At 51.9% G+C, this 25,001-nt stretch overlaps 13 protein-coding genes across 13 annotated transcripts; 6 read left to right on the plus strand and 7 right to left on the minus strand.

Annotated features, from left to right (window-relative positions):
* The first annotated feature begins 706 nt into the window (after positions 1 to 706).
* Positions 707 to 2,489, plus strand: STEHIDRAFT_120509 (UPF0183-domain-containing protein). The gene is made up of 8 exons (XM_007302892.1): positions 707 to 783; positions 836 to 1,371; positions 1,460 to 1,652; positions 1,719 to 1,807; positions 1,884 to 1,959; positions 2,022 to 2,053; positions 2,112 to 2,217; positions 2,272 to 2,489. The coding sequence occupies exons 1-8, from the start codon at positions 717 to 719 to the stop codon at positions 2,343 to 2,345; spliced, it is 1,173 nt and encodes a 390-aa protein (XP_007302954.1). The 5' UTR covers positions 707 to 716; the 3' UTR covers positions 2,346 to 2,489.
* Positions 2,485 to 3,942, minus strand: STEHIDRAFT_167633 (pyrimidine 5-nucleotidase; the record flags this gene model as incomplete). The annotated part of the gene is made up of 6 exons (XM_007302893.1): positions 2,485 to 3,002; positions 3,184 to 3,300; positions 3,388 to 3,530; positions 3,599 to 3,709; positions 3,777 to 3,866; positions 3,921 to 3,942. 6 exons carry the CDS (start codon positions 3,940 to 3,942, stop codon positions 2,700 to 2,702), a joined length of 786 nt encoding a protein of 261 aa, XP_007302955.1. The 3' UTR covers positions 2,485 to 2,699.
* Positions 3,943 to 4,685: 743 nt separating this feature from the next.
* STEHIDRAFT_55205 (uncharacterized protein) lies at positions 4,686 to 5,469 on the plus strand (the record flags this gene model as incomplete). The annotated part of the gene is made up of 2 exons (XM_007302317.1): positions 4,686 to 5,150; positions 5,218 to 5,469. The coding sequence occupies 2 exons, from the start codon at positions 4,686 to 4,688 to the stop codon at positions 5,467 to 5,469; spliced, it is 717 nt and encodes a 238-aa protein (XP_007302379.1).
* A 951-nt stretch (positions 5,470 to 6,420) lies between these two features.
* On the plus strand, positions 6,421 to 7,177 carry STEHIDRAFT_55480 (uncharacterized protein; the record flags this gene model as incomplete). Its single annotated transcript, XM_007302336.1, has 2 exons — positions 6,421 to 6,837; positions 6,911 to 7,177. 2 exons carry the CDS (start codon positions 6,421 to 6,423, stop codon positions 7,175 to 7,177), a joined length of 684 nt encoding a protein of 227 aa, XP_007302398.1.
* Positions 7,178 to 7,576: 399 nt separating this feature from the next.
* On the minus strand, positions 7,577 to 8,562 carry STEHIDRAFT_95442 (uncharacterized protein; the record flags this gene model as incomplete). Its single annotated transcript, XM_007302894.1, has 2 exons — positions 7,577 to 8,396; positions 8,449 to 8,562. 2 exons carry the CDS (start codon positions 8,560 to 8,562, stop codon positions 8,001 to 8,003), a joined length of 510 nt encoding a protein of 169 aa, XP_007302956.1. The 3' UTR covers positions 7,577 to 8,000.
* Positions 8,563 to 9,327: 765 nt separating this feature from the next.
* Positions 9,328 to 10,801, minus strand: STEHIDRAFT_167637 (oxidoreductase). The gene is made up of 7 exons (XM_007302895.1): positions 10,676 to 10,801; positions 10,478 to 10,609; positions 10,183 to 10,416; positions 10,006 to 10,129; positions 9,764 to 9,949; positions 9,565 to 9,692; positions 9,328 to 9,492 (listed from the first exon to the last, which is right to left on the minus strand). Exons 1-7 carry the CDS (start codon positions 10,772 to 10,774, stop codon positions 9,355 to 9,357), a joined length of 1,041 nt encoding a protein of 346 aa, XP_007302957.1. The 5' UTR covers positions 10,775 to 10,801; the 3' UTR covers positions 9,328 to 9,354.
* Positions 10,802 to 10,971: 170 nt separating this feature from the next.
* Positions 10,972 to 12,304, plus strand: STEHIDRAFT_95448 (uncharacterized protein; the record flags this gene model as incomplete). Its single annotated transcript, XM_007302896.1, has 4 exons — positions 10,972 to 11,395; positions 11,456 to 11,487; positions 11,540 to 11,637; positions 11,690 to 12,304. The coding sequence occupies exons 1-4, from the start codon at positions 10,977 to 10,979 to the stop codon at positions 12,302 to 12,304; spliced, it is 1,164 nt and encodes a 387-aa protein (XP_007302958.1). The 5' UTR covers positions 10,972 to 10,976.
* A 605-nt stretch (positions 12,305 to 12,909) lies between these two features.
* Positions 12,910 to 14,310, plus strand: STEHIDRAFT_54080 (uncharacterized protein; the record flags this gene model as incomplete). The annotated part of the gene is made up of 5 exons (XM_007302238.1): positions 12,910 to 13,108; positions 13,178 to 13,290; positions 13,350 to 13,524; positions 13,608 to 14,029; positions 14,074 to 14,310. 5 exons carry the CDS (start codon positions 12,910 to 12,912, stop codon positions 14,308 to 14,310), a joined length of 1,146 nt encoding a protein of 381 aa, XP_007302300.1.
* A 290-nt stretch (positions 14,311 to 14,600) lies between these two features.
* Positions 14,601 to 15,400, plus strand: STEHIDRAFT_95455 (ribosomal protein L36e). Its single transcript, XM_007302897.1, has 4 exons — positions 14,601 to 14,650; positions 14,726 to 14,904; positions 14,971 to 15,003; positions 15,111 to 15,400. The coding sequence occupies exons 1-4, from the start codon at positions 14,638 to 14,640 to the stop codon at positions 15,189 to 15,191; spliced, it is 306 nt and encodes a 101-aa protein (XP_007302959.1). The 5' UTR covers positions 14,601 to 14,637; the 3' UTR covers positions 15,192 to 15,400.
* A 430-nt stretch (positions 15,401 to 15,830) lies between these two features.
* STEHIDRAFT_155688 (uncharacterized protein) lies at positions 15,831 to 18,175 on the minus strand (the record flags this gene model as incomplete). Its single annotated transcript, XM_007302898.1, has 4 exons — positions 15,831 to 16,104; positions 16,162 to 16,934; positions 16,998 to 17,021; positions 17,078 to 18,175. The coding sequence occupies 4 exons, from the start codon at positions 18,173 to 18,175 to the stop codon at positions 15,831 to 15,833; spliced, it is 2,169 nt and encodes a 722-aa protein (XP_007302960.1).
* Positions 18,176 to 18,553: 378 nt separating this feature from the next.
* Positions 18,554 to 20,488, minus strand: STEHIDRAFT_54294 (ribosomal RNA assembly protein mis3; the record flags this gene model as incomplete). The annotated part of the gene is made up of 9 exons (XM_007302260.1): positions 18,554 to 18,799; positions 18,861 to 18,944; positions 19,038 to 19,289; positions 19,347 to 19,487; positions 19,629 to 19,889; positions 20,007 to 20,150; position 20,231; positions 20,313 to 20,337; positions 20,425 to 20,488. 9 exons carry the CDS (start codon positions 20,486 to 20,488, stop codon positions 18,554 to 18,556), a joined length of 1,218 nt encoding a protein of 405 aa, XP_007302322.1.
* A 1,310-nt stretch (positions 20,489 to 21,798) lies between these two features.
* STEHIDRAFT_27299 (uncharacterized protein) lies at positions 21,799 to 22,266 on the minus strand (the record flags this gene model as incomplete). Its single annotated transcript, XM_007302206.1, has 1 exon — positions 21,799 to 22,266. A coding segment is annotated over one exon (468 nt), but the record flags the coding sequence as incomplete, so codon positions are not given.
* Positions 22,267 to 23,372: 1,106 nt separating this feature from the next.
* STEHIDRAFT_146366 (uncharacterized protein) lies at positions 23,373 to 24,981 on the minus strand. Its single transcript, XM_007302899.1, has 3 exons — positions 24,730 to 24,981; positions 24,538 to 24,604; positions 23,373 to 24,476 (listed from the first exon to the last, which is right to left on the minus strand). The coding sequence occupies exons 1-3, from the start codon at positions 24,964 to 24,966 to the stop codon at positions 23,596 to 23,598; spliced, it is 1,185 nt and encodes a 394-aa protein (XP_007302961.1). The 5' UTR covers positions 24,967 to 24,981; the 3' UTR covers positions 23,373 to 23,595.
* Positions 24,982 to 25,001: the final 20 nt, after the last annotated feature.

Genomic DNA, 25,001 nt, shown 5'->3' on the forward strand with positions numbered 1-25,001 from the left:
AGTGTTGCCACGGCTCGGCTCGGCTCAGCTTGGCTCGACTTGCAACGGCTTTTCCCACGCAGCGACTCAGCTCCGCTTGGCTGACGGTCTGAGCCGCGACTCAATTCTGCTCGTTGCCTAAGTGGGTTATGCATTCATACATGCGTACCCGCCCTCATAGGACACATTTTAAGCCATGTCGTATAACTGTATGGGTAAATACTGTCCTGCCGCTGTGTTTTTTGAGGGGATTATCGAGTCAGATCCAACAAACAAAGAGTCGTTTGCTGCTCATAATGATGTGGCGTAAATGTGGCGTGGGGTCGCGCGTCGGAAAAAGCCGTCACCGATACACAGATATCCATATTTGGAGTGGTCTGCAACTGTTTGCTGTCAAACATGAAGGCGAAAACCTCAAACACTCTACAACCTACGGCTTTGGAGGTTCTTCGATACATAGATCCTACTTGCAAGACAAATATTTGCATATAATGTTGTTCTGCAAGTGCGTAACGGCTTGAGCCGCTAGCTGCACAAAACCGTTGTAAGCCGTTGACGCGGCTCGGCTCGGCTTGCAAACGGCTCGGCTCGAGCGACTAGCGGTTTCTGAGCCGAGCCGTGGCAACACTACTTGCGGGGCACTGCTGCATATCCGCCACGTGCCATGACGGTTCCAACTTCCCATTCTGGTTCTGTGGCGTCGTGTAGTACTCCTCCACAGTTCAGTCTTGTCCGTCATGGTCGAATTATCTGCACTCGATCTCGATATCAGGCCAGGCGATGGTCTCGGCATGTTTAGTCTTGGTAGCCTATCTCCTTCATGATATGACAAACATTGCTCAACTTGCTGTCCTAGGTTCATCTTTATGGACGGTGCTCGACCTCCTGCGCACTCACCAGCATTCATTTCCCCACGTCGACGTCAAGTATGACCCAGATACCTCGCTCACGCCAGTTGTTCTCCATATACGTCCGCATCTCGACTTGCTTTTTTCTGCAACACATCAACGTCTTCACACCATATCTGTCCGTCGGCTGCGAGATCCTTCTCCGCCACTCACTCTCCGTTACAGAGACTCCGTCCTCTCATCCCCTCAAATCGAGCTTCGTCGAGTACAAGTCAATCTTTCTCTTGGTCCGACGTACGATGGCCAGGATTTGAGATATCCTGGGGTCTCATTCAGCTTCGACGAGGATCCGTTGAGCCACACTCATACGGAACGGATGAACTCACGGAAACCACCAGGTGGCACCGGTCAGGAGGATAGGATGCAGCAGGTTAAGCAGATCTTAATCTCACAGACGGCTCAAGATGGCGAAACTAGGGACGCATTGAGCGAGGTGGACGAGTGTAAAGCCATGTATGGCGAGCTCGCAGAGGCGATTGTGAAGGTAAGTCCAGTACTGACCTATCGCCACACTCCTTATGTATTAATTTATGTATCCTCCCGCCTGCGATTGGTCGTGCTGGGGATTTTAGGTTCATGATGGCGTCGTACTGCGATTCTACCCCACATCTTCGTCCGAGACCGTTCATGTCCGGCTTGGTGTAACGACTGCTCAAGACCTCATATGCGACTTGGGCCCGCCTCTGCGGACGTTTTACAAGGAGGACGATCGTATGACTATTCATTCTCGAAGCCGTAACGAGGTCAAAGGCCCTGAACCTTCATGTGCATATCATCAAGTTCTCTTCGCTGGCCCATTGTATGAGAGCGTACTCACCCTTCGTCATTTAGATTTCTATAACTACTTCCAGCACGGCATTGACTTCTTGATCTCGGAACACACTCACCTTGTGAAGAAGATCGTACTCCACTCTAACGTTGTATGTCTTCTTTTTCTATTTATCTATCTCATTTGTGCGTGCTATTTCACTGAACGCATACGGACTCTGCTTGTAGCCCGGTACGCCCCTATTTCAGCGATATCAGAGATGTCCCTGGCAAATTGAGGGACGCCCGGAGGATGACGAAGATGGTATGATGCGTCCTCAAGATAGACTCTCGTGTGTCGCTTACAACCTTTCATACTTGTTGCAGATTCTCCGCCCCGCGTCAAGTTTGAAGAACGAGTATGTTTCTGCCATCCTCCGCGACCTCTATCCGCACTGACCCAAAATATGAGCCTAGGTCGAGACTATCAGTCATTTTCTACACCCCGGCGAAGCTCCTCCGTCTATGCTCTACAATCGCACCGATGGGGAAGACGCGCTGACCTTACCTAGCCCTACTACACGTGAGCCTTCGTTGATCGTCATCCTCCGATATAGGGCTAACACTCCCGATGAAGGGTTGCTCGGCTTCGACGGCATTATCCTGGAAGCAACACAGACCGCCCAAGTTGTCTCAGTGACGTTGTTTTGAACCCTCCCGGGTTCTCCCTATTTATTTATGGCCGTTATATCGCATACCATCATCTTCGTACTCTTGTACTATCTGAGCCATCATTGCCGGCCTTACCTGGACCTTCTGTGGACAAAGCTTGGAGAAAGACTTATTTATATAACCAGACAGCCATTCACTAATCATGATTCCTCTACGACAAGCATCTAACGTTCGGTAGTACCGTGGTGTACAGTAGTTTAACCTTACAATGTATAGCAGTTATCAAGGCAAGGGGATGTTTATGTAGTACGGTCGATTCCAACGAGAACGCGAATACATCTGTATCAAAGCTATCCTCCGACTTGTACTCATGCGGTATTGCAACCGCACGCCTCAGCTCTCCTTTTGCTCTTGCACGAACAAATCTGGCCACACCTTCCTCAACTGCTGCAACTCACTCACCACCGCGATCTCGCCGACCTTCTGCGCCACTTTCTCTTCCGTTCTATCGTGTGGCAATGACGGAGTATCGTCGCCAATAGTCCGGAGCTTACCGCCTTCGACGGCCAGGAGGCCTGCTTCGCAGAAGTGAACGCATCGACCCCAGCCCTCGCTTTGTGCGGCTTTGACGTTTCCGAGGTTGTCGTCTATGAAGAGGATTTTGGAGGGATCGGTGACGCGGGCTTGTTTGAGGGCCTGTAGAAGCAGATTGATAATAGACGGATGAGGCATTGGTCGGCGTTAAGATATAAAAGGGAGTGAGTCCGAGATTGCCAAGAGGACGGTATTCAAATCTTGAACGTGTGACTCGGCAGCGAACAGGGAAAGAGCAAACATGCGCGAGACAAATAAACAACGAAAGAGGACGGAGACGAACCTGCTGGTAATATTCCGGCTCGGGTTTACAGGAGAAGTTGGGTTGAGAATAGTCACAGAATATCAAGCCGTCTATTTGATCATCTAAGCCCAGAATCCGCAGTACTCGTTGGGCGTGCTATACGGAGGTAATCAGTATGAGGCGTGGTAAGACGAGCAAGTAACGCCCGGGAGAGAGATTCAAGATGCTAAGAGGAAGACTAACAGTGCGGTACGCATTCGTGAGTGCCCATACTCGGACCTTTGAACGGTCGATGTCTTGGAAGAGCTGCCTGAGGGGTGGGTCATACTTGATCATCTGCTCGAGAGGCAGCGAGCCGTCACATTTGGCGTCGAAGTCTAGCGGGTCTGCAAGTCGTGGGTGTAGCGTTTTAGAAATACGTTGGACGTGGCATGGTAGAAGATAGATGCTTCACCTACGTTGTGATGCCGTGCAAGACCACGAAGAGCAAGGCCATACTGTGTATAGTACTTATGGTGCAGCTCGGTTGCTTCGTCGTCTGGTATTCCAAGACCTATGAAATATGCTGGAATGTCATTGATCACATTAGTACAACGTATTAGATTCGCAATGTGAGATTGATGTGCCCGTACTGTGTATACGTTCGCCCATAGCGTAAGAGATCTTCGAGCTTGCGGAGTAAAGGGTGTTGTCAATGTCGAAGAAGACTATGAGCCTGTCATCTGAAGCATGGGCCATCAGTTGTGTGGATCCACTTGAGTTATTGAGAGCCATACCTTGAGTCTGGTCGGCGGTCATATTGGATAGAAAATAAGCTGTGAGTAAGTAGCTGGCAAGATCTTGGTGGGCGTCCGGAAAGTGACTCTGCGGCCAGTGCGGCACTCTTCCGGAATTTCGGAAGGCCTACCCGGGCCGCCCTTCTACAAGTAGCTTGGGTGGCACATATGTGGCCCTAGCTTTCTCGGTCGATATTGTACCGGGATGAACATGAAAGCGGAAAATTATAAGGACTCGACTCAAAGAGAATTTGCATGTCTCTACAGGTCTTTTATACCATCTATTCATCGTAGTACTTATTAGATGGGCTACGTATGAGCGGGAGCTGACAAGACCAGCGAACGTTCACAGAAGAGAACTATACCGTACAATCTACCTGGTGCAGCGATTACGAATATCCATCCTATTAGTGCTCAGTACTGAGGCAATGTTCGACAATTGCAAGTAGGGAAACGAAAGAGAGCCGCTGCCCTGTGGCACCGGGGAATAGGCGCCACATCTGAGTCGCGTCAGCACGATGAGGTCACGGTGGCAGGGGCTCTCTGGCCGACTTGGGCGAACACAAGTCGCATCCACCAAATCCGCCGACCTCAAGAACAAAATCATAGAAGGTATGCCCCTCATTTCTATGATCAGTGGTGTCGTGGAGGAGGTTGTCTATGCTCTGGAACGTTTGACGGGGCTTCAGACGGAGAGAACGCGATGGATGGGTCTTGCTCTGTTCGGATGATACTGACTGACCGCCTACCTTCACTTATATGCAGATGGCCCGTAGCAAGGATATCGCGCCCGGCGTTGGACGCCTCTCCCGCTCCCAGGTCTTCGCCAAGCGTGGCCTCTTCAAGGGCCAGAAAAAATCAGAAAAGCCCGCCGCTGAGGAGAAGGCTGCTCACAAGGAGGTCGAGGTCGGCGGTGAGAAGAACGGCGGCAAGCGTCTCGTCCCCACTTCCAAAGCCCCCCGCTTCTACCCAGCAGAGGACGTTCGTCTTCCCAAGAAGTCCCGCAAGACTGCTAAACCCGCTTCCCTCCGTTCATCCATCACCCGCGGTACCGTCCTTATTCTGTTGGCTGGGAGGTTCAGGGGGAGGAGAGTGGTGTTCTTGAAGCAGTTGGACAGCGGGTTGTTGTTGGTTACGGGTCCTTTCAAGGTCAACGGTGTCCCTCTCCGTAGGGTGAACCAGGCCTATGTCATTGCTACTTCCACAAAAGTCGAGCTCGGCGACTTCCAGGTGTGTTTTTTTACAGCCTGCTCGTTGCGAGATCAGAAGTTCTAACTTTGTGGCTTTCACAATGAAGCTCGACGACAAGTTCACCGACGCTTACTTCGCCAAGTCCTCGAAGAAGTCTTCGACATCGGCTGAGGAGGAGTTCTTCTCTGAGGGCAAGCCCAAGGAGAAGGAGGCCTTCCCCGAAGCCAAGTCTGCCGACCAGAAGGACGTCGACAAGGCTGTCATCGAGGGCATCAAGAAGACCGAGAACCTCGCCAAATACCTCAAGGCATCTTGGGGTCTCTCGAAGGGCCAATACCCCCATCAGCTCAACTTCTAAGGGATGGATTAGGGGGCTTTGGGGCTTGGGTTCGCGGTGCTGAGGCGGGCGGCTGTCGGTCCTTTTTCATGCTTTCGGTCGGGAGGCAGAGAGGCGTATGGGGGAGCTAGCTGGGCTCATTCTATGATATGCTTTCATGTTTCATTCAACGCAATCCATTATGCGGCTTCCATGCGCGTTGTACGATTCTGAATCTTGAGACGCGTTGACCGCTCCGAAATACTTGACTGCACCAACTCGAGCTCGTTCGTGATTGGAAGGATGAGAAAATCTGGCCACAAAATTGTCCAGAACAGCACGTGATCGAACGAAGGTGGCGTGTGGCCGGCGCGTCGAACGTTGCGGAGAAAGTCGACTCGATGTTTGCGACGAGGACTACACGACTGAGGCTTACCCACAACCTCACTCGACTTCAGCATGCTCCAGTAAAAGGCTCGCGACGGAATATATCTTTTATACATGGCCTCTCCGAGGGGTTTCTCGACCTCGCACAGGCGCTTCCTCTTCCTCTGTCTCTTCCGCCGTACTCGACGACAATCATCTTGATTACCTTCGTCACTCGTCTGACCGTTACTGTTCCTTTTTCCATATGGGTGCGTATATACCTGAATCTGTAGTTGCATTTAATAATTCGCTCATTTTCAATCTCTTTACGCGTAGGCTAAGCGTCGAACATGGCGCATGGAGGAACTCGCTGTCCCGGAGCTCAAGGAAGCAAAACCTGAGGTCTCCAAGCAAGTCATCTCCCAGATGTCTGCCGAGGGACTAAAAGGCTCCCAAGAATTCTTGCGTGAAACATTCACCAAGCGTGCTACGAAAGCGGTATGGATTCATTCCTTCCCTTCTACATTCGCCCATTCTCCCTACATACCCTCTCCTTCCGACCCACGTCCTTTAGCCCAACCTGTTGTTTCTATCGTCTACTATGTTCTTACGTCCTGTCGATTATAGATGACGACTAAAAGGAACGAGCTCTTCCGCAAATACAAATGCACCCCCTTCGCCACAATGCTCATCCCCCCTCTCTCCCAACTCCCCCTCTTCGCCCTCACCTCAGTCACCCTCTCCCACGCCTGCCAAGCCCCCACAATCCTCGACTCCGAATCCTTCCTCACAATCACCTCGCTCTCGCATCCGGACCCCACCACCGCGCTTCCTATCGCACTTGGCCTGATATCGCTCGCGAACGTGGAGTCGGCGAAGTGGTGGGTCAGCGATGTGGCGAGGGAGAGGCTGGAGGTCGAGAGGAAGAAGAAGGAGGAGAATGAGAAGAGGGGGGTGAGGGAGATTAAGCCGAGGGAGTTGGTCCAGGGGGCGTTGAGGGCTTTGAGCGTGGGTAGGATATTGTTGGGGGCTTTGGTTCCTGGGGTAAGTCGTGCCGTGCCGTCCAATGTCCAATGGTGTTGGAAACGTGCTGACCACTTTTCTGGGGTGCTGGTAGGGTGTGTTGATCTACTGGGTTTCGTCGGCGGCATTTGGTCTGCTCCAGACATGGGCCTTTGATTATTGGGATTATAGGCGAGCACAGGCACGGCGACATCTAGAAGTCCAAGCTACGAAGACCTCGACTGCGAAGACATTGGCTCAGACTCCTCCACCAGCTCCCTTGCCGCCTAGGTCATTGTCGACCACTACGAAGCCATCAAATACCAAAGTATGGACGGTCCAGCCTCCGCGAGCCAAATCGTCGAAAGGGAAGAGACGGTAACAGCATGGGTGACTTGCTCTGAAGTAGTTGTGAGTGAACTTTCATTCTTTTCGCACTTGCGTGATTATAAAAAGTGGAAAGAGGGAACCGCCGCGTACGTTTAATCGTCGATAACGGCGGATGTCCGGTGACTTTTTTTCTTGATCTAATATGAATTTCTCTTTTTCACCTTTGGATGTTGAGAATCGACTTGCTGACTTCTCTTACCCGCTCTTTCGCCAGGTTCGTGGTGGTTATCGGTTATATTCATAGGCCTGATTCGCTATCGCACCGCTCATCTTTAATTCATCTCATTTTGCTTAACCTATACCTATATGTGCGAGTATGGTCGAGTCATGTCGGAAGTCTCAAAACGAGTCAAAGTTGACAGGAAGACGGATCGCACACAGTCGATATCAGAGCAGATGTGTTATATTTTAGCCCGACGCGAGTATACACGGTCAACGCCAAGAAGTATGGATTCCTTGAACCTCTATAGATACAGCAAGAAAGCGAGCCACGAGCGTGAGGAATAAATATGCGCAGTGGAGAGTAACTCTAGGTAAGTCGCCGTCTACGCCCAAGCGCGTGCACCAAAACCGTCCAAAGTGGATGATAAGCAAACTCAGCGATTTCACAGCAAAAAAGCGGTCTGAACGTTTTCAGTGATACAACCCACAACCCTAATGGGAGAAACCGACCGGAAAGAGACTTGCGGAACAACACAAGCTCTCGATCCACACACCCTCCCTTGTCCGCAGTACTCCTCAGCGTCTCACTCTCCCTTCTGTTCCTTCCGCCTCCTGCGCCCGAATATTCGGCCAACGTCGTAGCGCCAATCATATCATATAATCCTCCCGTCCCTTTTGTCAACATATCTCCCGAGACCGAGATGCCAAGCGACTCTCGGCGCCAACAACGACACCCCGAGGACCATAGTCAACCAAGACGTGCTGCTCCACATCTCGAAATGCCACCTCTCTTCGCCGAGAGCGTAGAGGGTGAGTACGAGATGAAGGACGTCTCCAATGAGGAGGGGCGTGAGGAGTGCGGAGACGATGTGTTCTTGCATCGCGGGATATTGATGAAGGTGTTTGCGGGCGGCGGAGAGGATGAAGAGATTGACGAGGCCGAGGAGGGCACAGACGTTGGCGAGTTGGATGATGGTCACGTTTGCGGCGAGGGGTAAAGAGTCGGGTGGTGGCGCGGAACGTGGCCAGGGTGCTTGCTGGTTGTACGTCTGGCAAGAATTACGGTTAGAGGGCGAGGAGGAAATCAGTACGAATATTTACTCGTTCCGGGTCTGATAGCGTGCCGACGAGCCCCGCGAAGGTGAGGAAAGGCTCATAGACTGCAAAGACAGCATAGTAGAAAGGAGGAATGGCGCTGAAACGAGAGAGGGACATGGCGGGAGACTCTAGAGGGTTGGGTTTCATTCAAAAGAGCAGCATGGACGACCGAGGGAGGGCGATTTTGTATGGATCAGAGCAGCGCTTATCACTCCCGCACCGCACATCAATGTTACCTTGACAGAGCAGCATGGGCCAAGGAAATGTCGAGTCAGCGCGAGCATCATAGCCACAAGCTGCACAGTCGGTGTCTTAGCCCCGCTACACGTTGTGCATTTGGCCCACGTATCGTTTCTAGAATTCTGTGTCTATTCTGAGAGTTTCGAATGACTGCAGTCGCCGAGAGGTCAGGAGCAGGATGTGTTCGGGAAGGAGGAGACGTGAGAGGACTGGCACGTTGGACGAGTCGGGCAACTTGCCCGGGTGCCACGCTCGCACCCAAGGCCTGCCCTAAACCACGCAGGGTACGCCCAGCCAGCGCCACACCCTCTCTTTTCTTTTCTCATCTTACATCACGGTCTTCTTTAACAGGGTAGCCTTTTCCACTCGCCTCCAGGATGAGCTACCCAATGGCGAAGACCAAGACAGACGATAGGGATGGATATAATGCTTGTACCGTACTGCCGCGGATTTCCTATCGGGTTTTTCGCTCGGGTCTGAGCTTCGCTTCCGTCCAACATTCTTTACTCTACGCTTTACGCTGTATTCGGGTCTTGCTTGGCCGCAATTCATCTATCACTTTGCCTTGCGCCACGGACCATTGCGTGATCATTCATCTCGGTCGAATATCGTATGTACGAAACCCAAATAAACACGAACACCCCCATCTATGGTATCCCTGGACATGGTTCAGTCGTCCTTGGGCGAGCTGCCTGGCCTCGGGACTGCAGATACGAAGAATCCCTTGGATTCCATCTCCTCTTGGTGCTTCTCCCTGTGAGCTATCACCGCCTTGTCGACACCTCTTCTCCAAAGTGGAAGGCCGATCTGTTCACGAGAACAGGACAGAAGATGGTCAACATGGTCCCCCTGATGTGCAGAGACGAATTCGGGACTCACCCAGCCTATCAGTCCAAAGATAAACTCCTTCAGCATGTTCGAGTTGTATGGAGTGCATCCTCGCGTGTTGGTCCGGAAGAGATGGGTGACGAGGGAGTCAGTAATATGGAAGTCGCCTCTTTGTAGACCTGGCGTGAGTAAGGATGTCCGTGGTGAGCTACAGTATAGGTACAAGGATGGTAGAGAAGATAGCGCGTACCACCATACAACCCTTCAGCTGCCTTCTCTGGTGAGAGCCCTTCATCTGCAGCTTCAAGTTCGAGTAAAAGTGGTGGTTTCGTCCGGTTCTCTTCGACATATCCGGGGCTGTGGATGGTCGCGGGGAAGTATATGTGGACGTCTACTGCATAGAGCAACATTTCTTGGCGCAAGGTATCCGCGAGGCCTGAACAACAAATCATCAGCTTCTTCAAGAAATAGACATGGAACGGCCAGACAAACCTCTTATGGCATGCTTGCCCGGAGTGTACGTCGAGTAACCGAACATGGACATATATCCCAGCACAGACGACACGAACACAATCTTGCCTTTCGTCCGAGTCTTCGCCATACGCTGTGAAGCTATCTTGGAGGGAGTGCTCAACTGCGTAGCCCATATTTCTCTACCGTCACACTCACCATAGCAGACCAAGCCGAGACCCAGTAGGTACTGTCCATCCCTCTCTTCATCGTCTCCGCATCCTGTTCCACAAAAAATCCTGGAGTTGCTTTACCGGCGCACAGGAAAACCGCGTCTGGACATTGACCACCGTGGGGGACGCAGGCGGCTTCCATGGCTCGTTCGGCGGCACCTGGATCATCGAGGGAGAAAGAGTATGATTTGAGGACTTGGTTAGGGGTTATCCGAGCTTCCTGTGGAGATTAAAGTGAGGTTGAGCTGATACGTGTTATGGTAAGTTAAAGTGAGACGCACCTCAAGCTTCTCTAGTGCTTTCTCTAGTTGTTCTTCATTGCGTGCTACGATGGATACATCTGCGCCCTTCTTCGTGAGCAATATGGCAAGAGCAAGGCCGAGTCCTGCTGATCCACCCGTCACGTAGCAGTGCTGGAGAGAGAAAGATAGATTCAGTCACAAGACTGCGATTGCGTGGAAAGATGTGATGTGGCGTACTCGGCCTCGAGGATTCCACTTGTTTTTAGACGTCGACGAGATCAAGAGCGTGATAGCGGCAACAGATAGGACAAGAACGGCCAGAGCAACAAACAGCATAGCGAGCGAGCGAGGCGTTGCACCGACAGACGCAGTGACCGTTTCGCAAACCCCGATAATTACAACGTCGATGTAGCCCAATAAGTTCGCCGACGGGTGGCACATATTTCAGAGGCTAAATATAGCACGACTACCCATGGCAAAGCTTCGCCCGGTTCTTGCTCCCCATCTGTCTTTTCCCTTTCTCCCTTGGCTCTGCTACATGGCTGCTGACCCACAGACTGTGGTGTCCGACCAAGCTGCCGTACAAAAGCCTAATGGCACATCTATACATTCCCAGTCTACACCGAGGCCCGCCACACGAACGCCTCCCCACGATGTCGAATCAGCACTTGAACACCATGGCAGTCTAACGGATGCAGAGTCGCTCGCGTCCATCGATAGGCCTCCCAGTCGAGGGGAGAAGGTGACCGCCCCGACAGCTAAAGTATATCCTCCGTTTCATCCGGAGGTCCTGGCTTTACTCGCTCCTGCAGCTGTGTTTGGGCTGCTTGCAAGGCTGGGACTGGATGCACTTGTGAAGTACGATGGGCAGGCTATATTTTCATTGGCGTATGCTCAGTCGATTGGCTGTCTCATCATGGGCTTTACACTACGACTGAAGGATCCTATTGGGAACTTGTGAGTCCTATGTCTACTTTGCTCGCGCAATATCTGTCTCATGCGTTGACTGTGGCGTAGCTACGGACCTCTTTACACTGCTATCACTACAGGTACCAAACCACGGCATCGAAGCCTGATGTCCCCTTTCTGACGCACCGTTAGGATTCTGCGGATCCCTCACGACTTTTTCGAGCTGGCAAATAGATGTATTCTTCTCGTGGATCAACGAGACTCACAGTCATCGTGACTGGCTTCGAGATGTATGGCGCCTCCCTTCGTTGGCGAGTATCACACAACTCACACCTTCCACAGGTTATCGACGGATGCTCCAAACTCTTCTTCACGCTCTCGATATCTTTGGGCTCTGTGACGTTCGGCGTATACCTCGGGTCCTTAGTCGCGCCACACATTCGCCCATTACGACCGCCACCGCGACTCTTCCGTTACAGCCTAGCGGTCCTGTCCATCCTCATATATTTCGCGACGTATCCTACCTACTTCCACCTCTCCTCCTCCTTCCGGCACCAAGCCACAGCCGCCCTCCTCTTCTGCTACCCTGGTGTCTTAACCCGTTACGTCCTCTCCATCAAGCTCAATCCCCTCCTCAAAGCTTTACCTCTCGGGACGTTCACGGCCAACATGTTCGGCACCGCTCTCCTCGCTATGCTTCATGTCCTCCAGGGCCTGCCGAGCCCAGTCTCGCCCAATGCGTGTGCGTTGTTGCAGGGGATCGGAGATGGGTATTGTGGGTGTTTGACGACCGTCAGCACGTTTGCGGTTGAGGTCACTACGTTGAAGGCTGGGAGAGCATGGGTTTATGCGGCGCTTTCCGTTGTATTGGGGCAACTGTTGGTGTTGGTGATCTGTGGTCCTTCGTTTTGGGCGGGACGCGTCAGTGCGCAGGGGAGCTGCACGTTTGCGGAATAATTCTGCGGGAGATATTATTGTTACAGTATACCATTTGTATTCTAATCCCCCTATTTAAAGTTTCGCACTCTAGCCCTAAGTAGATTATGCATACTGGTCGCTGGGCGTGCCGTGGAGTCATATGTGGTGAATTATCGTAGGTTGTATCCGGGCAGACGGCGAAGGACCAAGAACGATGATTGAACCGATCTGGAGCGGAGTGCGAAAAGCGTACGCTTTCCATGCGTCCGAGCGATAGAGACCGTACTTGATCAACAGCAGAGGAGCCCTCGCGATGGCAGACGATGCGATGAACATGGGCGAGGCCGATGCAGCAGAGGTGGGGACCGGTGCTGAGGAGGACGGAATGGAAGAGGCGGAAGAGGGCTACAGTAAGCTTTCAACGAGCTTTATGGCGCACACGGGTAACTAACACGAGGACGGTCCTCGTTCCCCTCTTCTCTCATTCTCTGCCGCGCACTTCCATTCGAATCCGCCGTTCCCGCACTCGTTTCACACTCGGTCTTTGGGCCCTTCCGTATTTCAATCTCGTCGTGTTTCAATCGCTCTCGCGTCTTGACGCCATCATCGTCCAACACGAAATCATCTGAACTCGAACCATCACCATGGACTCGCGCGACTCAGCGTCCTCGACGCCGACGTCTACTCTAACTTGGATAAGCTGGTTCTGTTCGCTCCCTGGACACGACTACTTTTGTGAAGTCGCGGAGGACTTCATCGAGGATGATTTCAACTTGACAGGGCTGAACTCTATGGTGCCGTTTTGGAAGGAGGCGATGGAGATGGTGTTGGATGTTGAGCCAGGTGCGTTTTAACTCTTCTCACTCCAAGTTCTCTCTCATTCATGTCGCGTGTTCTTGCATATCACCGCAGATGAGGATTCAGCAAAGATACCAGATGTGTCGATCGTGGAGGCGTCTGCAGAGTTGCTTTACGGACTGGTGCATCAACGCTACATTCTGACTCGGGCGGGGTTGCAGGCGATGGTGCGTGCTTTTGCATTCGTTCCGCTTGAAATGGTTACGAACAACTATCGGTGTATTAGGCAGAGAAATATGAGGCAGGGATATTTGGTTCGTGCCCTCGGGTGTACTGTCGAGGATGCAACGTCGTCCCGTGTGGACGGTCAGATCTTCCAGGACTGGACACCGTCAAACTGTACTGCCCCAACTGCAACGATTTGTATGTGCCACCAAGCAGTCGCTTCCAGGGTGTAGACGGTACGCATCACTTCGCCTCCTTTCTGTTTATTGTGCTTTTACTCCGGTCTCAATACCACATATCACTTCTATTGTTATTACAGGCGCTTTCTTCGGAACCACATTCGCCCATCTCTTCTTCCAGAGCTATCGCGAACTCCTCCCCGCCCCATTCTGGAAGCCACTTCCCGCCGACCCGATTGCACCAGGCCGATCTCCCCGAAGCACGACGGGCAGTAACTCCTCTACGACGCCACCCTTCGTGAACCCGAATCAGCACGGAGGACAGAAGCGCGCTGCGGGTCAGGTGTACGTACCGAAGATCTATGGATTCAAGGTCAGTGAGAAGGCCAAGAGCGGACCGAGGATGTTGTGGATGAGGTTGCGACCTGAGTCGCCGGAGGAGTTGGAGGATGTGGATTGGAAGGGAAGGTGGATCGATGATGAAGATGATCAGTATGATGACGACGAGGGCGAGATGGAAGATAGGCAGATGGAGGACTTTGATCCTGTAAGTTCATCACTCGTGGAATTTACTCTCCGACCATAATACTAACATATTTATTATAGGAAGTCGGCGAGGACGATGAAGACGAGGAGGAGGAAGAGGAAGAGGAGGATGCCCCTCCTGCGGGTAGCGCCCCTCCAGGCCGTCGCCACGCCGCACAGGCGCTTCCTCCACAGGAGCACACTCGGCCACCAGTGACCAGCGCCATCCTTTCCTCACTACCTATGTTCTCTTCAGGATCCAAAGTGAAGGTTGTGCGGCAGCAGCTGGGAGGCTCTCGTCCGATGATTGCTGTATGATTGTGTCGTTATTTACTGCGTGGTTTTTTGGGGTATTAATATTGAGCAAGAGACCAGCTGATGTACATTTTCCGAGTAGCTCTCTCTCTTGATTTCATTCGCTGTAAATAAGTTGCGAGTCAACGAATTAGATTCATGTACCCACACGAATATTGGTTCGGACGTTTGTGCCAAGGGTGGCGAAGTCGCATCGTGGGAATATCTGAAGAGCCAACTGTACAGGTGGTCAGCCACCGAATCGCGGCCCGTCACGCGTGACAGACCGAATACACCGCGCACCGTAAGTCTCGCCGACCGCCAAAAGTCGCCTCAAGATCAACGTCAGCCATGGCTAGAAACAGTGCGTACACGCCGTCTTTACCGTTGTCGAGCATAGACCTGATCTATGTTAACTCGTTGCGATTCTGTATGATAGACCTCCGTCGCGGCCTCAACCACGGCCACCCCACCACCCCCATCGAAAAGACCGTGCGTCCCAGCCAGCGCAAGGGCATCCAGTCCACCAAAACCAAGTTCGTGCGCTCGGTCGTCCGGGAGGTCGTTGGATTCTCGCCATATGAGCGTCGGGTCATGGAGCTGTTGAGGAACTCGAAGGTCCGTCGTGAAGTGCTGTCTTGAGTAGTAGCATGTTATATTGACCTCGGTTTGGGATGTTCTCAGGATAAGAAGGCCCGTAAGCTCACTAAGAAGCGGGTGCGTCTTGTTTCTTCATCCCTCCAGTCTCGATCCTACAGTTCCCTCGTCTGGCTTTATAAACTTGTTTCCTGACGCTTTGCGCATCGTTTCCTCCGTTCACTTAGCTCGGGACGCTCCTTCGCTCCAAGCGCAAGCTTGAGGAGCTCAGCACCATCATCCAGGAGAGCAGGAGGGCAGGCCACTAAATTCAATCTCCCCCTGCATCTTCTGTCTTGTTTCCACCGCTTTCTCGTCATTTCGTCGGCTTTTTGAAGATGGGCTATGCACCACGATATGTACCACTATGCCTCTCCGAATGCCACCCCATGCGCTCCTTTCATGGCCCTCTCTTTTGCATCTTGCTGCATGTTCGGGTCGTGCGTCTTTCTTCAAATGGAATTTGGCCTGGTCGAGCGACGGAGTGAGACGGATCGTGCTATCGTTCTCGATGAATGACTGACTCGTTTCTATCAATATCTGCGAGCTGATGTGGTTTCCCACAATCCTCTGGCTCTCCTCTAAGATTGTTGTGGTAGTTGTTCCGTAAACCTGAACGTGGCGCTCTTGTCTCGCGTTCTCGCATCTCGTTCTTGCTCTGATGTCCAATCTCATTTGCAGTACGGGCGAAGAACGAGGTGTGTTGCCTGTTAATCGCAAAATGAGTACCAGCAGCTAGCCCACTAGGAGGATTTCATTGCGAGTCAGAGGTATTTCCTCTGGCCGGACGCTACCATTCGAGATTCATCGAAATGCTACCACTACAAATACATGACGCTTTATTCAAGTGCAGCGACCGCTGCTTGTTGCAAACTAGGTGATCGCCGTTCAAGATGCAGAATCTACCGCTAAAGCGCTCGCGCAAGCCCTTCCATCTGCACAGACCATCCGTCTGCGGGGAATCCGGGTGCCACACCCGTGCTATTCTCCCAACCTGCCGCCATCATACCCACAGCAAGCAAAAGTGCGCCTGATGCTGGGAAGTACGGTGTAGGGACACGAACGCCACCTATGGGCATCCCGACGTCGTCGAACTGAAGAAGTGGATGGAGGAGCCACTCGATTGCTTGCTCGGGCTCTCCCAGACGTGCGGCCGACATTGCCAACATCGCGAAGTCCCATCTGGTCGAATTAGACAGGTAAGGAAGAGCGGTACGAGGGGCAGAGGACGTGGCTTACCCCCAAAAACCGCTCACGTTCCAACTGGCCCAGACTTTGTGTGTGGTCGCGTTCACGATATCGATGTCCAAGCCAGGCGTAGGCGGCAGCCATCCATACAACCCCGTCATCGCAGGATGATCGTTCGTAAACTCCGGATCCGTCCAGAAGTCCTCCGGGATACCCTCATACACCGCATATGTCCCATTCTGCACCGGCAATGGTGCCAATTTGCTGCTAACATCCTGCCACGCACCCCATACGCTATCATTCTCCCCCAACGCCTGCATCCATTCCGTGGCGAGGTTGAGACCCAGCCTCCAATATGCCAGTTCGAAAGCGGGGTTCATCGTGACGTTCGGGCTGGTGTCCTCGCTGACGACGTACATCGGAGGTCCGATATCGTACACGTTCGTAGTCGTATTCCAGAACGCGAAGACGGCCATCCAGTCAGCCGTCGCCTGTACGACATCTCTCCACCGCTCGAGGACGGCTCGCTCCTCTGCGGTACCTGGTACAGTAGCGCGTCGCTGGTAGGTGGCGAAGATGACCGGATGAGGTTGCTCCCAGATCAAGAGGTTGTTGATCTCGCCTGGTGCTGAGCGGCCTGAAGGGTCGGTCATTTTGGGCCAGCGGGCTCCGGATGGCCAGCCCTGTTCGACTTGAGCACGAGCGATGGAGGTTGGGAGAAAACGCTGGTAGACTGAAGTACAGGTGGAGAGAAGATCGGTGTTGGACCATAAGGCCCAGTGTGCGCAATGCCACCATATCTCTTCCATATGAAACTTCCCGTACTAAGGCAGGAAAAAATGAGCCGAAGAAATACGAGCAGGGTTTAGGATTTGAGGACGACATACCCAGCCGTTGTTGACGAGACCTGACTACAAGAGAAATACGTTAACGATGGGAATAAATGGTTCACAAGGACTGAACTTACCTCCTGTGGCGGCGTATCGGCACCAGCGTTGACCCTCATCAAGTATCGAGACAATATAATTCGTCTTTGGAGCTCATCCGCACGAGAGTCTGTTGAGTTGCTCACGACGTCCACGAATCCGTTACTCGTCCAAAATTCCTCCCATGTCGCCCTGGAGTCTTTGAAGACGGTCTCTACGGGCGAGACGCTTTCTGGCGGCTCTTGTGCGTAAGAAATGGAAAGGGAGAATGAAGACGCGTTGTTATTGACTGGGCGAGCAGTATAGTGATGCGTGCCGGGCGTGTCGAGACTGATGTTGAAAGCATCCCCTGCTATGGACGTGAAGAAAGTGACAGAATTCATGGTATGCGCGATTTGTGCTCGAATGTTGGTGCCGAGGTCACCGAGAGTGAGATTGGTCGTGTGGTTAGCAGTCATGTTGAACAACCCAACGAAAGGGTCCGAGAACTTGTTCGATCCATCGTTCCAAGGGAAATCGAAGAAGACACCCAGGCGCCCCTCAGACAAGAGTGTAGACTCGATACTGATTGCCACCGTGTCCTCGTCTGGCGCACAGAACGTATTGACGATGACCGGCTCGTTGTTAAGGATGAACTGACTGGTGATATTACCGGTCCATATATCGAGGGTTTGTGATGCGTTTACTATGTCGCCATCGGTAAGGTTCACCTCTGTTCTATCTGGGAGCAGTGATACAAGCCCGACGCGTCCCAGATTAACGCGGTTCGGATTCGCAATCAACCACTGCTCGAGCTCTGGCTCTCCTCCAAAGTCATACTCCACGAGCCTCCCATGGTTATACCAGCTCTCTCCGTGATAATTCTCGACATCCGCTTCTGTGCGATTAGCGGGCAAAGAATCGTTCTTGGATCCCCATGAAGACATGATGGAGAACGGCAGGATGGTTTGTAGGCCTGTCAAGTCAGCCCCAAACGCGAAGCGGCCGTTTCCGACCTGCATAGGGGTGGTGAAGTTGCTGACATCCCCGGAGCGAGAGGGATTATAGCGGGACACAACAGCGTGCCTGTCCAACGCGAGACCTTGCCTGGCACATAGGATGAACAATAGGAGAGAAAAGGTGAGAGTAGTTGGGAACATGAGTGCATGAAGTGGAAGAAATTGGTAGCATTTGGTTTTATACAAAATCACGGTACCAGCTGTGTTCGTCTTTGGCTCACCTGACCGCTCACGATGGTTCTGTGATAATTCTGGATGTAAGCTGCCATGTAACGGACCGCATCCATCGTCAATCACCAGTTGCTCTACCTCGTTGCCGGCCCGGGCAAAGTGAGGAAGAATAGCTTTCAAGCACAGCGGGTCTCTGACTGTCGCGAACTGCGAAAATATGTCGCCGTAGCGCAACCTTAACGATCGTGAAAAGGAAGCAGAAAGGCCTTAGGCCACATAAAAGCATGTAGTGAACATGGTACATGCAAACAAAGAATAACACGACACCTGGTGTCAATGACAGAGCCTTCATCCATCTACCTCCATGTCTTCGCCTGCATTTGACCTCTTCCGTTTTTTCTTCTCCTTCTTTTCTCGTTTCGAGACATCCGCGCTCTCCACCCCGTTGCCATCTACAAGCATCGCATCCTCCTCGGTCGCTGCTGCTCTCCGTTTGTGCTTGCGCTTCTCCTCCACTGTGGGTTCTGCAGTTTCCACTGGAGCAATGAAAGGCTCTGCACGTTCGGCGCGACGCTTTTCCGTCGTTTCCTCTTGCTGTACAGGTAAGAAAGATGAGCATGATGTATTTAACAGATGGGGGTCACAAAAAATGTACCTTTTGCTTTCGTTCCTTTTCTTCTCTCCGCTTCTTCTCATGGGGCTTGAGGAAGTACTCTCCGGACTCCAATTGCAAATCGACCTGGAAATATGCCACAATGCCACAATGCCCGAAATCAGCTCCTTTCACCGCAACCCATACTATACGCCAATCGATTAAAACATGCCAGCGTACCTTCCGCGGTTGTTGCGCTGGTGGGAACGGCGTGTACACTTTCTTCTCCTTCTTAGCCATCGCGCTTGGTGCCTTGTCTGGCTCCAATCCAGCGGCCTGGCGTGCATCGTTCTTCGTCTCCATCCGCTCGTTCTTTCGTGCAGTCTTTTCTGAAGTGGACAGATGCTTGCGTCGGAACTGTGGAAGGAAACGGTCCCAGGACTCAGTGGCAAGTTTAGGGTCTTTTGCGAGTTCGCGTTTTATCATGAGTTCCTGGATGGATTTTAGATTGAGAAAGCTGCAAAGGACGTAGAGTAAGAAATGGTATACTTTGATACGATAGATTGGATGTATGTTTTTCATACAATCCAGGACTATCCGCCGAACCTCCTTGAGAGACTTGTAAGGACCCATGACGCTAACAGTGCTTCCTTGTACCAAAACGTAACACTGGGTCAACAATTCAATGGCCTGTGAAGATATGACAGGTAAGCGAATGTGTCCGAGAGAAGTCCACTTCGGACACGCAGATGAGGGGACGACATCAGAGAACTAACAGACGAATGCGGCATGCACGGATACTTGATCGGAACATAGTAAATCAGTGCATACCTTCAACGTACTCCCATCCGGCCCAATAATTCTTTGTCTCCTCTTCACAAATCTCTCTTTGTTTCTCACAAGGTTTCCAATCTTGATGATGTCGCATGCAACGTTGTCGTCCAGAATCTTCACGGCCTGAGTCACGGCCACACCACGAGCGAGAAGTTTGATGAGATCGCGCGCCTTGAGGATCATGTATGGGTCGAAGGCTTTTCTTGTCGTTCGTACTGACATTGAACCGTGGATGAGGTCAAGAGTACAGGCGATACCCTGACAGTTCGGGGCCGGGGGAGATACACGCACATTGATGAGAACGAAAGACATTGGTGGGTAGAAGAACGGGATCCGATGAGATGAAACCGAGCAAAGAGATACGAGTAAACGTACATGTGGATCCAACGCTCTCGTCACAGCACTCCAAGCTTCTCTCAGATACTTTTCTCGGTACTTCGGAAAGAGGGTGGCGAAGGACGATTCCTCAGCGAAGGTGCCACCCTTGTTGTCGGCCGCGGTGAAAGCATCTACTTTCCACTAGCACGCCGTGGAAAAAAAGGATAGTCCGGATTGAGGTGTGATCCAACAGTGCACTCATGGCAGAAAGGTTCACTTACACTAGACGAAGCCGAGAGAAACATATGTGAGTACTCATGAAAAGCCAAAGCAGTGAGTGGTTGACTTCACGGAAAAACTCACTGGTCTATGTCATCTGTGTCCCATGCTGCATTCATAGCATACATTCAAGGGTAATGGGATCATGTTTAGTGCATCATCCTGGGGATAATGGCTTATGGGTAGGGAAACATACGTTTCTCCTTCCGAAAACGCTTATTGCTGTTCACGACAACAGTTTCTTCGCCCTCGGAAGCCATGATGGGTCAGAGTGTGTGTATTATACTTTTTGGCGTGAGATAAATGATGCAAAAAGAGAAAGCAGAGCAGGTATTGAGAGTGAACGTGAAGCCGAACAATGAGAGCAAACGAAACTTTGCGTACTTTCCCTGTACGGGTGCTATGGGCTGGCTCGGCGTTTGCCGTCCCATTCTTCTGGCCAAAGTCACGGTAAACTACCGAGCAGCTCTGAAGTCCTAACTTAGTATACAGGCATAACGGACCAAGGCAGTCGATATAATACAACAGGAGACTTCTGTTAATCGATATAACACAGATGACTGACAAGAAGTGACTAATCCGTCGCAGAAACTGGCGTTCGCTTCGTCTCATCATCCTTCGTACACTCGGTAGTACGGTGCCGTTTCCAGTCATTCTTCTGGCATGTGGAATTACAGTATCTGTTTAAATGAGCTCAGTAAACATGACGAGTGACTTCGAGCAAGAGCATCACGATCAATCCAAGCTCGTACTGACCTGACTTTATGGCAAACAGTGCATCGTTTCAAGACGGCGCTGGGAACCCCACACCAGGCGCAATGATATAATTGTGCCTCCCCATACTTATCCACCATCGGATCTGCGCCATTAAGCCGAATCCCTCGCTCAATATCTTCCATCGAGAGCGTTGCGTCGAGCCTGTCGAGAGCGGTGTCGACATTGGAAGGAATGGTTTGAGTGGTGTTTTTGGTCACATTTGGAACGTCAACTTGGGCAGATCCGTCGCAACGAGAGATGGCGTCGCCCCAGTCGGCCCAGGACTCCTTCATGCGATCCATGATTTTCTCGCAGACAGGGCGCTGGACGCAGCCGAGTAATGGTTTGCGTTTGAACATATGGTCGACATCGGCCGCAAGAGCAATTTTCTCTCTGTCGTCCTGCGGACGCAAGGTGGTTTAGTCACTGGGCATACTATGTTTGGATGCATATCTGCAGGGTTGTAACTTACAGAGAATTCTCCCAAGTCAGGACTGAGTTTATGACCGCGTCCCAAAAGCGTCATGGATATACGCAGATAAACCAGAATTGGCATGTTTTGACCATCAGGTGGGCAGTCAGCGAGGTAAAGCGTGGTGTCCGTTATGCCGTTGTTCACCAAAGATTCTATCTCAGTAGCTGCATTGAGGGTAGCACTCGTTGCCTGTGAGTAGCCTAGCAGCTTTAGGGACATGTTATGTGCCTTGAACGCGCATTGTCGAAGGAACCAGAGACGGAAGTATAAAGGGAGATCCGAACACTTGAGACCATCTTTCGCCAATCGGAGGGTAGCACGGTCGTCACTTTCAGATTCAGCCAGGACGAAGTAAAAAAAGGCGACCTGGGGGTTCCGCCGAAGAGCTTTTCTGGCCAGAGTGCAAGCCGCGAGGGTATGGTGGGTGGAGAGGAGGTATTCGATTTCGAGGATGTCCGCCTTGTCTTCGTTCGATGTGCCCCCGCGTTTACGTATGGCCTCCACACACAAAGGAATGGCATCGGCGAAGGTCGTGAGAGGTTTTCTGAAAGACGCCAACACAGCGGGATCGATACGGATTTCGGACGGAGAGTACTGCGAATCAGGATTCTGAGGACATCGTCGAAAGAACCGCTCGTTCTCCAACACCAGATGAACGAGTTTTGTGCCGAAATCGTAAAGATCGGGATCGCGTTGCGCCGCGAAGTCGTTCATGAGACCAAAGTAGGATTCTACAGTGCGTTTGTTCAAGACGCGTTCTGTACGGTGTCGCCCGTATGCATCAAGAGCTCGGCGAACATTTGGAGGCTCAGAGGTGGGAGTTATGAAAGGTACACCTTGAGCGTTTGGAGGAACCTCTACGTCTCTACGATAAAGATCATAGAGGGCGACTAGGGCAGAACGACGCCGTCGGATATCACTGCTGCGCGTGCATGCAACCATGAAGTCGACCGCGGTAGGCATGGATTTATAGATGTCGTGGCAAGAGTCGGTGGAGTTTTGGAAAAATAGGAGGATATGGAACAGAGTTTTCGATGCGTGCGTCTGCCGCATGACCATTAAGAAGAAGCGGATAAGCCGAGGTATGTGCACGCGGGGGAGCACATCTACTCTCAGACCTTGCTCGCCACCGGTAGCGAACATGGCGCTGTGCGAGAGCACGCACACCGTCTTATCCGCAAAAGTTATGTCGTCGATATTATTTTCTCCTGCTTGGAGGATGGTCGGAATCTGACGAGCGAGGGCCTCTAGGGCATCATCGGTGTTGTAGTGAGTGATGCTGCTGAGGCATCCCATAACGATGTTGCGACCGGACGAGCTTCTTGACAAAAGAGGAAGAGCGATGTCCAGGAAACCTATGCCCCAAAGGCAGGCGTGTCAGTAAAGTGCTCAGTAAATATAAAACATATCGGGCATGACTGACGAGCTTCGGCGAATATTCGACTTCTGAGTAATACGTCTTCCGCTAGACCTGCGTATATGGTGACGATGTTGCCTGATAGCAAGTCTAACCCTGGTAGTTCGTCGGCGCCGTAGCTAAACATCTGTATACGGTGCTGTACGGAAAAAGCCACAGCATTTAGGCGGGAGGAGATGGCGGTGAAGTCTGAATTGCACGTCTTCATTCCGCTTCGTGTCTTGTAGTCTGTCTGGACCGTCAGCCCAAACAACGCTAGGCCATGACCACAAAACGTACCTGGGACATGGATGAGGCGACAGGTCTCGTTGATGTAGTCGTGTCGCTCGCCACTAGAAAGCAGCTGAAGGAACGATACGACTATGGCACTCGCCTCTTCATCGGTTAGACTGTTTGGTGCACGACATTTTGAAGCCTTCTTACTGTGGCCCTTAGGCATCGTACTGAGCAGCTGGAGAGACTGCGCGGACTCTGGTGTTCGCGGACGTGGTGTGATCAGTGAGCGATACGCATGGATGGACGCAGATGCGATCAAACAGTCCGAAAGCGGGCGTTCACAGTGCTTTCGATTCTGATAAAAGTATCCTGTGAACTGACTACAATTGGTAAGTACTTCGACATGGATGGTGGGACTGTGGCCCCGGTAAGCTCCGACGTGTACACCAAGAAAGACGCCACACCTGCATAATTTGGCAAAGACATGATATGCTATATGGTCCTCATCCACGTCCAGTCAAGAAAGCGTCCAGCTCGTCGTCTAATTCCTGCTGGCTCTTCTTGGTAGGAGAGGCTCTCCCGGTACGCTCGCGGGGAGCCCGTTCAGGTGGAGAGTCTCTCCTAGCCCTTCTCGGTAGTCTCGCCACAATTCTATCAGCCAACGACGCCGAAGGATGACTCCGTAGCTCCGATGTTCTCTCCAAGAGACTCTTTGCCCTACCATGTCGTCCACCATCAAGGTAATCTGACCGCATCTTCGAAGGTGGCTCCTCGACCTCATCCTCGCTATCTGCCTTCAAAAAGCCCTCCAGCTCTCGGTCCAGCTCATCCTTCTTGTCCTTGTCCGTTTCAGTCCTCCGCCTCTTACTAGATACGTCTGTCCCACCGAGCCGAGACTCCAGCTCAGACCTGGGGTCTATCCGCGCCTCCAAGTCCTTATTTCTCTTCTCCGCTTCCTTCCCGGCATCCATTCCATATTTCCTGTAGAATGCGCTCTCCTCTTTCGCCCTCTTCTTCTTTACATCATCGATCCTGGCCCATCGCATAAGAATAGTGCCCTTCAAACCTTCACCTTTTCCTAGACTCGCGTTGATTCGTTCCTCTGCGGGCCAGAAAGCCATGGGAATACTTTTGGCCACAACGAAGCCCTCTTCATCTTCTGCTGGGAGTGAGTCCGGACCGACTTTAGTCTTCTGTAGTGACGAGTAGGCGATGCGCGCAGATGACGATGAAGGGAAGACGAGAATGCATGTTGTATCAGAGATCCATTCGAGACCTATGGGGTGGGTGTCGAAGTGGGTCGCGTAGGCAAAGATTCGAGCGGTAGGGAGATGGGTTATAGGTGATCCCTGTAGCAGTAGAGCATTTGCGCGTCTGTTGCTGTCTGCACAGATTGTTAAGCATCATTATGTATCAGGGGAAATAAGAGAAGCCTTGAGACTAACCCGCATCCATGTCCTCTTCGAGGCCTTCAGCCACATCTTCTGAAGCCGCTTCATCTCCTCTCTTCCTCTAACAATTTAAGTATTCCAAAATGTAATCCGTCATAAAATACACAAGTAGAAAACAGGTAGCCCCAACTGCTACATTAGAAACATGACCTCTCTGTTCGAGGACGTCAACGGGATCGAACTAACCTTGGAAGTCCTTGAAGTACTCGCTGATGCTGTGACATCTTCTAACAGATAGACTTTTCCCCTGCCTATGCGGTCCGCTAGAGACGGTCCATGTGGCTCAGTCGAAGACGACTCATCGAGGAATTCGGCCACGGACGTCGATTCTGATATAGTGGTTGGGATTTGTTCCGAATACGAAAGTGTGTCGTCATAGGAGAGCTCTGGAGTAGAGAAGAACGATGGGTCTGAGGCATCCATAACTGGTTTGGAAGCAAAAAGATAAACACCGTCCG

This window comes from Stereum hirsutum (genome assembly GCF_000264905.1).
Source record: "Stereum hirsutum FP-91666 SS1 unplaced genomic scaffold STEHIscaffold_5, whole genome shotgun sequence".
In the NCBI taxonomy this organism is placed as follows: Eukaryota; Fungi; Basidiomycota; class Agaricomycetes; order Russulales; family Stereaceae; genus Stereum; species Stereum hirsutum.

Bases quoted from the DNA above. Each gene is read 5' to 3' on its own strand.
- STEHIDRAFT_120509 (XM_007302892.1), top strand. From the start codon at position 717: ATGGTCGAATTATCTGCACTCGATCTCGATATCAGGCCAGGCGATGGT. The intron at 1,372-1,459 runs GTAAGTCCAGTA...TGGGGATTTTAG, and splicing joins TCGCAGAGGCGATTGTGAAG to GTTCATGATGGCGTCGTACT. The intron at 1,960-2,021 runs GTATGATGCGTC...TACTTGTTGCAG, and splicing joins CCCGGAGGATGACGAAGATG to ATTCTCCGCCCCGCGTCAAG.
- STEHIDRAFT_167637 (XM_007302895.1), bottom strand. From the start codon at position 10,774: ATGCTGTTTGTTGCTCTGGCCGTTCTTGTCCTATCTGTTGCCGCTATC. The intron at 9,693-9,763 runs GTACGCGCTATC...TACTCACGCCAG, and splicing joins AGCTGAAGGGTTGTATGGTG to GTCTACAAAGAGGCGACTTC. The intron at 9,493-9,564 runs GTGAGTCCCGAA...TCTCGTGAACAG, and splicing joins TCTTTGGACTGATAGGCTGG to ATCGGCCTTCCACTTTGGAG.
- STEHIDRAFT_95455 (XM_007302897.1), top strand. The intron at 14,905-14,970 runs GTCCGTCGTGAA...GGATGTTCTCAG, and splicing joins AGCTGTTGAGGAACTCGAAG to GATAAGAAGGCCCGTAAGCT. The intron at 15,004-15,110 runs GTGCGTCTTGTT...CCGTTCACTTAG, and splicing joins GTAAGCTCACTAAGAAGCGG to CTCGGGACGCTCCTTCGCTC.
- STEHIDRAFT_146366 (XM_007302899.1), bottom strand. From the start codon at position 24,966: ATGGATGCCTCAGACCCATCGTTCTTCTCTACTCCAGAGCTCTCCTAT. The intron at 24,605-24,729 runs GTTAGTTCGATC...TTAAATTGTTAG, and splicing joins GTACTTCAAGGACTTCCAAG to AGGAAGAGAGGAGATGAAGC. The intron at 24,477-24,537 runs GTTAGTCTCAAG...CAATCTGTGCAG, and splicing joins CGAAGAGGACATGGATGCGG to ACAGCAACAGACGCGCAAAT.